The 13,667-nt window shown below is 34.0% G+C and overlaps 1 protein-coding gene across 1 annotated transcript in view; it reads right to left on the bottom strand.

The window, feature by feature from the left end:
- The window catches only part of LOC107717187 (alpha-2-macroglobulin-like protein 1), an 18,945-nt gene extending 8,419 nt beyond the window's left edge, over positions 1–10,526 (bottom strand). The window contains exons 1-22 of the mRNA XM_016523867.1: positions 10,422–10,526; positions 8,565–8,748; positions 8,066–8,222; positions 7,873–7,925; positions 7,752–7,772; positions 7,479–7,647; positions 7,297–7,381; positions 7,062–7,185; positions 6,262–6,367; positions 6,071–6,180; positions 5,639–5,806; positions 5,333–5,560; positions 4,607–4,670; positions 4,331–4,476; positions 4,050–4,199; positions 2,880–3,062; positions 2,680–2,761; positions 2,470–2,602; positions 2,069–2,294; positions 1,828–1,954; positions 1,052–1,173; positions 522–573 (exon numbers count right to left, since the gene is read on the bottom strand). Of these exons, the coding sequence (XP_016379353.1) occupies positions 522–573; positions 1,052–1,173; positions 1,828–1,954; positions 2,069–2,294; positions 2,470–2,602; positions 2,680–2,761; positions 2,880–3,062; positions 4,050–4,199; positions 4,331–4,476; positions 4,607–4,670; positions 5,333–5,560; positions 5,639–5,806; positions 6,071–6,180; positions 6,262–6,367; positions 7,062–7,185; positions 7,297–7,381; positions 7,479–7,647; positions 7,752–7,772; positions 7,873–7,925; positions 8,066–8,222; positions 8,565–8,748; positions 10,422–10,498 (2,767 nt within the window). The 5' untranslated portion in view covers positions 10,499–10,526. The remainder of the gene's footprint in view (positions 1–521; positions 574–1,051; positions 1,174–1,827; positions 1,955–2,068; positions 2,295–2,469; positions 2,603–2,679; positions 2,762–2,879; positions 3,063–4,049; positions 4,200–4,330; positions 4,477–4,606; positions 4,671–5,332; positions 5,561–5,638; positions 5,807–6,070; positions 6,181–6,261; positions 6,368–7,061; positions 7,186–7,296; positions 7,382–7,478; positions 7,648–7,751; positions 7,773–7,872; positions 7,926–8,065; positions 8,223–8,564; positions 8,749–10,421) is intronic.
- Between the last annotated feature and the right edge of the window lie 3,141 nt (positions 10,527–13,667).

Genomic DNA, 13,667 nt, shown 5'->3' with positions numbered 1-13,667 from the left:
GTGCCGTGAGTATTTAAGACATGCTGCTGCTGCACAAATAGCATATAAAATAACCCGTAGCAGATCTATACAGGTGGAGCTGGGGAAGGTGGAGGGTTTCAGAGAAACTCTGAAAGCGTGCTGCAGGAATCTCTAGTGAATGCTAGCCAGCCATATAAATGCAAGGCAGTAAGCTCATTGGCTGCATATGCAGCATGAACCAATCAGCTTGTGCCAAGTCATTTAACTCTCTGAATATCATCGGTTACATTAACAACCAGTCGCCTGTTCCATCTAGAGTTTCATGACTGAACTATATATTTATCCAATGCAATAAAAACTTGCATCATTGACTTCCACTGTGAGTGCATTACTGTAAAATGGATTTTTGCTTATTTTAACAAACTGAAGCTCAAAATTATTATCTGTGGCATGTGGTAACTGACAGCATGTTACAGCGGTTAACTTCTATTAAAGCTGGAATAATTCAAATTTAAATTATTATTTTAATAGACAACACAAGACACTGTAATGCCACTAACCTGTTAAGCAGATGAGTTCATTCTGAGTGATTGACTGCTTAGTTCCCTCTGCCTGAGAAATATATGGGTAATAATAACAGTTTCAATTGTATTTTTAAAGCAAAACAAAAAAGCAAATAGATAGACACAGACAGACAGACAGACAGACAGATAGATAGATAGATAGATAAAATTATAAACTCTTAAATTATAATAAAAAATATATGCATTAATATATTACTTTCATAAACTTAGTAGTATGTGTCACTAAATCACTTTTAACTAATTTTAAGACTCAAAACAATACAGAAATAGCTATTGAAATATGAAATATTATAATTTAATAGCTATATTAAATAGCTTTAGAATAATGTGTTTTTTCTTTAGAATAATGTGCACTGTTGCAACACATTATGACTAGAAATATGTATTAATAAAATACATTTAGTACATTTTTATTTCCTGTTGACTTGTTAGCATGTTTATGTTGAAGAGCGAATGTTGAAAAGTCACATGGTTTCAGAAAGCTCACATACAGTAAAGGCACGTACCTCCACCAGAACGCTGTGCATCACAGTATCAGTTCTGCCCCTGTCCGGCAAAGTCACCACTTCATTGCCACACAGTTCTCGGCTCTGCACCGCCTCAGCGCGCACTGTAATGTTCACCTTTCCTGTAAAACACACATACACCAGTGACAGCGGTTGCAGAAGAAAGTTAAGTTACAGAAGAAACAAAGTACCCCTGGGACCGGTAATAGTAAACAAATCTGTGACAGTCAAGGCAGGACGTGGTAAAAGGATAGTCCACCCGAAAAGAAAATTCTGTCATCTTTTACTCACCTCCATGTCTTTCCATGTTTGGTTACCAACATTCTTCAAAATATCTTTTGTATCAGCAGAAGAAAGAAATTCATACAGGTTTGGAACAACATGAGGGCGAGTAAATGATGACAGAATTTTCATTTTTGGATGAACGGACTTTAAGACATTCCTATTATAAGTGTAATACCGTGTCCTGGTACAAACATGGTCAAACATAAAATAAGCTTTTCCGTTTAGGGAATCAAATTGAAATATCTTTTGTATCAGCAGAAGAAAGAAATTCATACAGGTTTGGAACAACATGAGGGCGAGTAAATGATGACAGAATTTTCATTTTTGGATGAACGGACTTTAAGACATTCCTATTATAAGTGTAATACCGTGTCCTGGTACAAACATGATCAAACATAAAATAAGCTTTTCCGTTTAGGGAATCAAATTGAAATAAAAAATCAAATTTATGTTTGTTTTTGCTCATATAGAAGTCATAGTCTCTGGCTTACCCAGTACAGATGGTGTAATAATCCACTGGAAGGTTTTGCTCTCTTCAGAGCAAACACACTGAGTGTATGTGCAGCCTCTACACGGTTGAGCTGTGAACTGCGGTGAGTCTGCCAGCGTGACCTTCACCTTTATTAAAAGAGAGAGGTTTGTACAGTGGCAGCCTACAGGAAAAATGCTTTTACTACAAACACTTGCAAAACCATTCCAGGACAAACAAGTAAACACATTAAGGGGGCTTACCATGATACATTTGGGGAGGTAGTTGAATACAGAAGCTTTAAGAGTGAACGTCTCCTCACGGATAAGAGAGTAGGGGAGCGTGAGGCTCACAAAGAAGGGCTTGAAAGCAGTGAGATCAGTCTTGGGGGCCACTCCAAACCCGACAGGGGATGTGCAGAAAGCTCCTGCTGCCCATTTAGTGATGGTGTCCGGGACAATCTTTGCGACATCCACAGATCCCGATCTCCTGGTGAAAGAAAAAATATGAATTTTGTATTTTAGAAAGTTTTCAAAATATTAAAAAGCACAGAAGCAGTTGTTACATTTTTTCCCCCCCAATATAAATTTTTTTTTTCTGCATAATTAAAAAGGACTGTGATGTATACAGTATATACAGTAGTGCCATGGTGCAAGATACATACCCCACAGGTATAAGATCCCATATCCAGGTTTCTGGAAAGAATTTGCGGATCTTCTGAGCAGGTTTTGACACTTTTGAACCAAACCCTATCTCTGGCCCGTCAAAGTCTCTGCGCAAACCATCGTCCACAGCAGCTGTTTGAATTGATAGTTTGTAAATAAAATCAGATAAAAAGGGCATTTCCAAATCCTAAAAAAATCAAGTTACTTACCTTCCTTAAACATTGTCTTATAATAACGACAAACAACAGGTGCTTTCACATCAGAGTTGGTAGTGATTCTGATTCCAACTCCCTAGGAAAAGGTAAGTGTTACAGTATGTTACTGTGTGTAAGATGAATAGTGTACAGTGAGACTCAGATGACACTGGAGGACCTCTGAAATAAGAAATGGGACATGTTGCGTATCTTACTCTAAAGATGTTGTAGACATCATTTTTGTTGTCGTAGTAAGGGTAATAGATGGAGGAGCGCTTGCGCCTCGCAGGTTCAGCAAAAGGGATTATCTCCCAGGGATGTCGGCAGGGGTTAGACTCCCACTCCTCAATGTTGTATGGGTAACCTGACGAAATCTGGACTGGTAACATTCGAAGGACCTGTAGAGTAATAACATATATTGAACCATAGCAGTGACAAGACAATTACCTAATAATCACAAACAAACAAAAAAAAAAATTGCTATAATTGTCCATAATAAATAAATAAATAATATAAAAATCTACTTTATTACACATATTCCAGAAATGTACTTTTTGTATTTATATATATTTTATGTGGTTAAAAAACATTTATATAATTTTCAAAAAAATGTTTCAATTTAATGATTCTAAAAATGTCATGTAGTGTATCCACCAAGTAAAAATTAATAACATATTTTCGTTACACCATATGAATTCAGTTTTTACAAATATTAATAAGCAGTGGAGCAATATTTTTATTAAAATATTTTTTTAATATTAAAATATTTTGTTAAAATATTTTTTAACAAATAAAAATATTTCTAATGTCATGTGGTTTACCCAAGTAAAAATTAATAACATATTTTCCTGACACCACATGAGTTTTGTCTTTAAAATATTAATAAGCAGTGAAGCATTGTTGAATTTTTTTTCCAAATAATAAAATGTTGCATTATTTATTTATATTATATTTATATTATTTCTAAAAAATAAATACATGTAGAAGTTTTTTTTTTTTCAATTTTGTTTAAATATTTTTTTTTAAATATTGTTAAAATATTTAATGATATAAAAGATTATGTTAACCTACTTAAAAGTTTCTTATTAGAAATTATATTCTTTTAATGAGGCTTTTTTTTTCTTCTTCAATATTGGGACAGTTGTATCACTCACATTTGTTACTTCACACTCTGACATTTTTACTTCATTTTTTACTCCCCAAAAATTATCAAAATAAATTTTAATTGAGAAATTAAAAACATGCTTATTGTGAAAGAAGTGTATTTGACTCATTTTTGAAAATTAATCAAATTTGATATATATAGTGCCACGTCCCTGACCCATATCTTTAAATAAAGATGATCAGCTAGTTATAGTTGTAATGTGCATTATGGTTTAACATACAGAGGCTGCATTCAGCTCGGCCTCTGGTCTCAACAGCAGCACACTCTGATCAATGGCCCGCACGGAGCACAAGGAGTCAGGGCTGGCTTTCAGGTTAAGAGATGTCCTCTCTCCAGGTAGTGCGGTGGGAGACGAGAACTTTAAGGACACCTGTAAAAGCACAGGCACGCTCTCATCACACATTAATGATAAATAAATACAAAATGAAAAAAAAAAAAACACATAAAAGCTTGAAGGGCACACTGAGTTCTAAAATGAGATTTCATGTGTGATTTTCTGACCTTGTTTGGCAAACATTCTTCAATGGGGAAGTTCATACTGTCTGCTACAGCTTCTCCATTGGGAAGAACTGTGTAAACCACCACCTGAGCGTATGGAGTCAGAGCTGCCGTGCTCTTCAGTGAGAATGTCAGTTCTCCTTTGTTTTCTTTTATGAAAGAGAGAGAGCATTTGTGGAAACAAAAAAGTGCATGCTGAAGCACAATGTACAAAGACCATATAAATATTCTTAGACAATAAGACAACAAAGTGATTGCTAATGTAAAAGAGCTGTGTACCTCTCCCGGTGTTCACACTCACAGACAAACGACCATTTTGAGCCATGCTGCCTCTGGACAAGACCTGGAGTGCAGGTAGATAATTACAATTGATGTAATTCTGTGTTCTACAGCTTCACTAGCATTGTGATTTTTTTTCATCATATTTTCTCTTTCGTGATAATAGCTACAAGATTTAGGAAACCTTCAAGAAAAATTCTGTTTTATCTACCAAAAAAGGTAGGAAACCACAAATATTGAAATTCTGTCCAGTCCTGCTAACTATTTTCATATTATGGCAGCAATAAATGGTCAATATTAAAAGTCTGGACTATTTTGTCTAAATAAACTTTAATAAAAAATTAAGTTATATTATAACATTATAATATATAGTACAGTATGAAAAACTGATCTTAATTTTGAGATTTGCTTAAAATTACTTTTAACAATGCTATTCAATTTTTAGTGTTTTTAAAATCAAATGTAAGAGGGCATTCATCTAAACGTAACAACTGGGAAAATCAGCATATACAATTATATTTATAAGTTATACATAATATAAGGTTCCAATATAAACCTACACAGATAATCAAATAAATCTTTAATATTGGCTAAAAACTAATATGGTGCTGGTATATCATGCTTCCTTAAAAAAAAAAAAAAAAGGTAAAAGACCATGTTGAGCATTAAAACAAATGACCAAGCAATTGATGGACAAATAAAAAAGAGTGTCAGTGTTAAACATACAATGTAGAAGAAATCCAAGGTTTTCTGGCCTGTTCTGAGTGCACTGCCCTGGATGATGTAACTGGCCATCACTGTTGCATCACTGTTACAGCTGAGCTTCTCTGGAGCCTTCGTCAACATCAGGAAACTTTTGCTTTTGGAGTGAAAGGGTCTTACGTAGTGATAGCCTGATGGATAATATCTAAAAGCCTCAAAATCAGTCCGTTCTATACCTCCCTTATGATGGACCTAATAAAAAAAAGTTTAAAAATCGATACCCGAATTATATACATAAACATCATGTTAGAAAACAAAAACACCTCTAACCTGTAATTGCACAGGTTTTTCTGACCAATCCAAAGTGTTGAAGGAGAAGTGGGCAGTACCATTGATGTCTGTCGTCAGTGTCACATTGATACTTTTATCATCATAATGTGCATATACAATAACTGGCTCATTTTTCATTGGTCTGGACTGGGAATTAGTAACCACAAACTGTAAAAAAAAAAAAAAAAAAAAGACAAAATGATTAGCTCACAAACAAAAGTAACACTTCCTGTACACAATATGGCTATGCTAACTGCTAAATAGGTTGTTTATTAATGCTGCATTGTACAAAGTCGGACAAAAATAACAGTTATGGTACAGTTATGAACTTTTTATAAAGATGGTTATAAAAACATGTGTACTGTAGAGTTGCTTTGGAAGCATTTGCTCAATAATTAGTAGCAAAGCTAATGACTTCAAGCTAGCCGTTACCTTTCCTTTAAAGGCCATGCCAGGCCTGTATGTATCTGGTGTGTCCTCAAAGTTAACATAGACATAATCACTGGTAAACTGAGCTGAGGTAGAACCCTGCATAGTTATCCCTGGAGGAACAAAAGACCATGTTTCATTACTCTATTTTGCTGAATAAAAATGGACAACAGCCGTTTGTTCTACACTCTCACCTGTTCCAGACTCTTCCACATTACAATTCACTTGCAAAGACCCTCCTGAAGTCAAGCCCAATTCTGTCATATTTATCACCCGAGACCCACAGCCAGTCTTATCAGTCTGAATGAATAAGAATGAAAAGAAAATGATTATTTGGACTTCTTAAATATGTTGCAATATGGACCATTGTGAAAAAGTACACTTTGGCATACATGTCATTTTAAAGGAGTACTTATTACAGAAATATATAAATGTACTTTATATAACCCTAATTCCAAAAAGCTGAGATGCGGTGTAAAAAGTAAATTTAAAAATTATGTTTTTACTTACATTTTACACAGCGTCCCACCTTATTTGGAATTAGAGTTGTAAGATACACTTAAATGCAAACTGAATGTAATGTTTTCGGACACTTAAGTGCATGTTAATTGCAATTAAATGAAATGATGAATGTTTTATAGTTTAAATTATTATTTTTAATTATTGTTTACCCACTAAGTAGGACTGAAGTACATCTTAATTACTTCTATTGTCTCTGAAATATGGTTTAAGACTTTAACCTTTACTTTAACATTTTAACTTGAAGTGTACTGCCGAAAACACCGACCAGCATTATGGAAGTTGCCTAAAATATATACACTTTAGGTGTAATATTGAATAATACAATACAGTAATATCAGCTCATTGCTATTTCTTGTAATTGGGACCTTATGATATTTAAAGATGTTTAAGAGGATAAATGCTAATTAGTACAGTGCTTTTAGGATTACAAGCCCAAAAGGTAACATTTTTGTGTGTGCAGAGGGTAACGCACCGTCATTGAATATTTCTTGCATACGTTAACCATGTCAGGGAAAGGTCTCCGCCAATAATAACCATAGATCTGGCTGCACACTTCAGCATTCACAGACCCCAGCACAGGCTTGCCATAAGTGTATCTAAAGAGAGTGAAAAAAGTATTTCATCAGGCTGAACATATAACTGAAACACAGGTATGCACCTCATTTATCTGCAAATAAATGATTATTTGTAAAAAAAAAAATTCTTACTTTGCACAAACTTTCAGAGTGACCACTTTGTCCTGGGTGGTTATAATGGATGGAAAATCGATGTTCACTTCATATTTTGGCAGAACTAAAACATGCATGTGGGAAAAAAAATACTTTAAAAAATTGTACACTTTAAAAGCTGATCAGTATTGGACTGGCAAAAGTTGAATCCTGGTTCTGACCATATTCTTTAATTTCAAAGCCATGTGATATTTGTTGGTTCTTATCATCCCAAGCAGTGATCGTGTAGTAACCCTGAGAGGCTTCTGGAGACATGGAGTGGGACAGATCCAAAATACCAATCCTTGTGGTCCGATTCAACCACTGACCAATGCGATTTGAATAAGGGTCCTAAACAAGAGTGGCACATAATGAAAAAGCCTACAGTGGAATCAACCTGCATTTAAGTAAAGTAACAAACAATGAACAGATCATGGCTGCTTGAAGGATTTTACCCGGAGTTCTACAGTTCGAAACTGCAAAAGAAAGACAGAAGAAAATCATTTCAGTTAGGTCAAAAGAACAATAATATATTTATATATGAAATAATTTTCACATAAATTAAATTCAATTTACCACTTGATTGTGAGGCAAGAAATTGGAATCCAGAGACACAATGCGAAATTTAACTGGTGAAGAGAGATTTCCAGAAAGAATATTTACACATAAAGTATGCAATACAGAAAGACTCACAGGCTCATATTAATAAGAACAAATGAGAACTGACAACTTAAACTATTTTGGAATAATTTACAAAGAGAAGTATTACTTGTTTGTCCAGGCTTGTAGATAGGCTTGTCTGATTGGATGAAAAGAAGATTTTGGGGGGGATTTATGAGGATCTTAGTGATTTTGTTCAGGGATGTTTTGGCCCCTTGGATTGCAACATCGACGGATGCCACAGACTCTACAGTGACTACAGGGACCTGGAAAATACAAATCAAGAAAATATTGAGCGTATAAATCCACTTACAGACTGCAGACTATAGGTTTGAAAGCAACATCAAGACTGCAGGGACCGCTGAACAATTCAGTAGTGAAACATATATGCAAGATGAATGATAAATGAAAGTTTTAGGGTTTTACTAGCACGTTAACTGTATTTTAACCTCTTTAACCTTAATGTAAATTTATAAGTGTTGTACAGACATGATGTAGGAAAGGGCCATGACCTCCATAGCATTACAAGATACACCACTGTACTGTACTGTACTGTAAGTACAGTCGATTTACTCTCTATTCTGTTACACTATACTGAGTATACTGACCTTAAAAGGGACACATTTGTAGAAATCCTTTTTAATTGAGCCCTGTTGTAGAATGGTCAGATTGCGATTGTCAGTCCTCAAAGTTACCACTATAGAAAGCGGTTCTTTGGGCTCGTGGATCTGTGCACACAGAGTCTCTGTCTTGCCACCCACCACCTGGGAAGTGACTGTCACCAGGTATATGCTAAAAGAAGACAAAACACAAAGAAATACATTTAGAGACTTGCATAAACCATACAATGACAATAAAATGCTTTTAAAAGCATACGCTTAGTGTTGCATGAGCCTGGGGTTGTTTTGGGTGAATGCACAGTTGAGGAAGTGACTCTGAATTTCTGTAACTGTGCCTGGAACGTTCATTGGGTGTCTTTAGGGATGGCTGCACTTGCAGTGTAAAAAAAAAAAAAAAAAACCTTGTGTAAGTGGTTGGTGCAGTATAAATGTGACACTATTATCTATTATGAATTACCTCAGAATTAAAAAGAAAATCATATTATATTTAACCAGACAATACATATAGTGTTGCATTACAATATAATTTAAACAAATATAATAATAACATTTATATTTTACTTTTTGACTACTGGTCAAAAGCTTGGAATAATTATGATTTTTTATGTTTTTGAAAGAAGTCTGCAAGTCACAAAGGCTGCATTTATTTGAACAATTTATTTGATCATTTATTTAATGATTACTGTAAAAACAGTAATATTGTGAAATAATATTACAATTTAAAATGTAAAAAGTGTTTATTTGAATATATTTAAAAATGTAATTTATTCCAGTGATGCAAAGCTGAATTTTCAGCATCATTACTCCAGTCTTCAGTCACATGATCCTTCAGAAATCATTCTAATATGCGGGTGCTGCTCAATTTGTATCCATTATTACTGGTGCTCAATTATTAAAAATAGTTCTTATTATCAAAGTTCAAGACAGATTTTACTATTTAATATTTTTGTGAAAAAACATGATGAATAGATGAATAGAAAGTTCAAAAGAACAGCATTTATTGGAAATAGAGTCTTCTGTAACATAACAAATGACACTTTTGATAAAAGTTAATGTGTCATTGCTGAACAGAAGTATTAATTGCTTAAAAAGAAAGAAATGTTGCCTGAGCGGCAAATCAGCATATTAGAATGATTTCTGAAGGATCATGTGACACTGAAGACTGGAGTAATGATGCTGAAAATTCAGCTTTGCATCACAGGAATAAATGGCATTAATAATGCTTCATAATATTAATGTTTTTTGTTTTTTTTGTTTTTTTACATTTTTTAAAAACGTAACTATTCCAAACGTTTAATCAGTAGTGTAGTTATATATTATATTGTACTTTTTTAAGTAGCCTAGTAAACTAATTAAAGGTAAAGCCTTGTAATTTATTGGGCAGTCCCAGAATTCCCTGCACAAACCTTGACATTTGATTCTATTCTGTATTTTCAGTTATTAGTTTAGCATTATTTAGCGTTATGTGTGATACTGATGGTGTTATGTGTTTGTATGGGTAACACTGTGTTGTCGTTATTGAGTTGTTGGATAGGCCAATATTGCTTTAACTCACAGATTTAATAGCTAAAATGGCATATTTTAATATTCTTTAATGTACGGTCACAAAAACGCTCCTCGTAATGCTTGCAACATCGCCACTGTGTCTCTCTTACAGTACGTTTTTACCGTAAATCTAAAAATAAAATGTTTACAGTGTGTTGCACGTGAGAACACAAAAGTGCAGTTGTCCTAAACTTTTCATCAGTGTCTATTGTAGTTGTGGAAGACATTCGTCTGGTCCTCGACCTGCGGACCTTCTTGTTATCTTGTATTTGTGAAGATAATAATCATAAAGGTTCTTACGGATCGGTGGCTCCACTTGTGATCGACCATTGCAGCAGCAGCAGCAGCAGCGGCGGCGGGAGTAGCGACAGCAGCATCCTGTGCAGTTAGTCCAGCACATGCGCAGAGAACTCGCCCATTGATCCCATCACACAAGTGCGCACTTTTATACACCTCTGCCTCCTCCCTGTCCTACCACACCAAGGGAAGGAAAGTTGAGCAACTGGTATGAAGAGTTGGATAATTAGGGATCGATTTCCTCTTGTGTTGTGTAACAAGTAAGTGGACTGGTTTACTTAAGTCACTTTTTTTCCCACTTTTTTTGTTGTTTGCAAAGATTACTTTGACAAACAAGCTGTATTAATCACTCAAGTTATGACTTTTATGCATTGGAAAACAATAAAATAAAAGCAAACAATAAAATAAAATTAAATTAAATTAAATTAAATTAAATTAACAAAGATCACATTAAAAGTCCTAGAACATTTTAATATGAAGTGAAATAATAATAATAAAAAATAAGTAAATAAAATAAATGAAGGTCACATTAAAAGTAATCAGGCAGTTATTTATTTCAATGTCTTTTAACCCTTGTTCCTCAAACATCTTAAACTATTAAAATCCACAGTAAAAAATATTGTTATACTTTAAAAACTATGGTAAACTTGAAAAAGTAAAATAACAATAATAATAATAATAATAACAAAAACATTTAATTAAACTAAAAAAATCTAATAAATTATACAGCACTATACAATACAAGCATGAAATGAAATGAAATTAAGACATTAAAGACTTAGAATCCGTATTCAGGCAGTCATGATTTATTTCAGTGACTTAACCCTTGTTCTTAAATTAAAATACATTATAAAAATATTGTCATACTTGAAAGCTATTATAAACTTTAAAAAAGTAAGTATGTAAATAAATAAATAAATAAATAAGTGAGGGTTTGAAAAAGATGTAAGGACATTTTCTCTTTATCTACATATATGTATATTATAATATAATAATCAAAATATTATTTAACATTTGCATTCCATCCAGAAATAATTAAATGTTTAGTATAATTTGTAGATTAAAAATAAAAGTGCATACAGTAAATGAATAATGCCGACATTACAGCATTTGCATAAAATGACTTATAATCACTTTCAGTGGTTGACCGTTAAAGGTGTGACATAACATTTGACATGCACTGCAGAAAAAAAAACTGCTAGGCTATATCATGGGACAGAATATCAAACCATTAAAAATGTGCATGAGATCTGCAGAAATGTGCTAAATTATTCAGTTTGAAATTGCTGTTTTTGAATGTTTATCAAGAGCCCTAAAACCAAGTTCTGAAAAAGATTGAGACTGTGTCATGCATGGACATAGACACATGTCATTTAGTATGTTTGAGAGGGTGTGGGTTCTCACAGGTGTATTTGGAATAATCTAGGATAGGGTGAGGAAAGCTTTTTTAACGACACTACGCCTCCAACTTGGTGATTCAATAACGGACTGGACAATTAGTGAGGTGTATTTCTTCCCACTTCCTGCTAAACGGGTTATAAATATTTTTATTTCTTTATTTTAGAGATTGTTTATGTAATCTGGAAACTTTGGTGTACTGATCTTGCTGCTGTTTTTCGTTGATGACCGTGCCAAGGACAGTGCCCTCTCTATTAGTCTCAAGCTTATGTGTGTCAGCAACCAAAATGCAAACAAGTGGGAATAAATTCAGCTGTACTCCCAGTTTCTGAAAGGTGACGCACACCGATCATTTCACAACAAGGAGCAGCTTTCCAAGCAAATACCACCCACTGGTTAAACAAAACATGTTTTGTGGAGGCAAAAAAATAAGTCTATCAATTTCGTATAGATCAAAATTTTAAAGTGTTATCTTGTAATGTCTTGTTAATATTTCATGTATAATATTTCATGTGAACTATTGTTTTTATTGCTCATTTACTGTAATGACACAGAACAGACAAGACAAAATGGGGCAACACAGATTAATACAAAACTTGTTGTGAGACCATAAACACCAAACTCTTCTGTTCTTCATATCTGGCACAACTTTTGATCTCATACCGTGAGATTTGACCTCTTAACCTTGACCACACACATATTGATGAGGATTCACATTCTTATCAAGTCCTTGTTTGAATAATCTAAGCAAATCTGTTCATTGTAAACAAAATGCAAATTTAAATAAGGACTATACAAATAAAAATACAGAAAAATACACAGGCTTATAATGCATACAATATTTCAGAATTCACAGATACAGTTTTAGGTCATTTAATTACAGAATATTTGGTGGCTTTGGTATTTTCACATTTTTAAATTTTAAATTTGTTTTGTAACAGTTGCATCACCAAGAAGCAGCTGTGCCATGGCTCCCTTATTAGAGATTTGAACTGGACTGTCAAATACAATAACATGAACTTTTTTTTCATGCAAACCTCGGGTTATTCTTCAATTATTTTTTTTATTATTATTATTTTCTAAATGTATTTAGTATATTCATAAATTTTGCTCACTGGTTGCAAATTTGCTTGTCTAGAAATAATCAGTGAAATAAACAATCAGACATTACATTGAAGATTACAGAGTAGTTTGTGTTAACATTTAGCAGAATTTTAAAAAAATGACTCAACGACTTAACCCTTGTGCTGTGTTGAAAATCTTTCACCTAATTTGATGTTCTCAGTCAAAAATAACCAGGCTTTTAAAAATGTAAACCTCTCATTATGAATAATTTTGGCAATATTCATTTAAAAACTGGGGTGCATAAGCTCAGGTTAATGAGGCCTATAATCAATCAGTTCCAAAAAGAAATACAAAACCTGTGCTAATTGAAAGAAAACAAGTTGAAAAAAAGATTAAACCAATGTGATAACTGTCACACTTTAGCCTATGGCGCGGAGTGAGGAGAACAGGAGTACACGAACAACAATAGTCTTTTAATTCAGAATATCCAGGAAGTAACACTTGGCAGCTGGGAACACAGGAAACACAGGGGTTGACGTTCAATCTCCGACAAAAACCAACTGAAAGGACTAGGGTTTTTAAACACTGGGTGATTGGGAAAACACAGGTGCAAGGAATGACTTATTAAAGGGAACACGGCACACCTAGGGAGGGAAAACACAACACAATGAGTCCAGGGGCGTGACATTACTCCCCCCTCCCGGAAGGTGCGTCCTCGCACCGTAGAAACAACATGGGGAGGGGAGTGGGTGGGAACTAGGGAGGAGGCTCAGGAGGAGGACGGAC

The sequence above is a fragment of the Sinocyclocheilus rhinocerous genome, unplaced genomic scaffold (assembly GCF_001515625.1).
Source record: "Sinocyclocheilus rhinocerous isolate Xijiao unplaced genomic scaffold, SAMN03320098_v1.1 scaffold3738, whole genome shotgun sequence".
NCBI classification, from domain to species: domain Eukaryota; kingdom Metazoa; phylum Chordata; class Actinopteri; order Cypriniformes; family Cyprinidae; genus Sinocyclocheilus; species Sinocyclocheilus rhinocerous.
The sequence above is the reverse complement of the archived record's forward strand: the minus strand, read 5'-3'. Positions and strand labels throughout refer to the sequence as shown.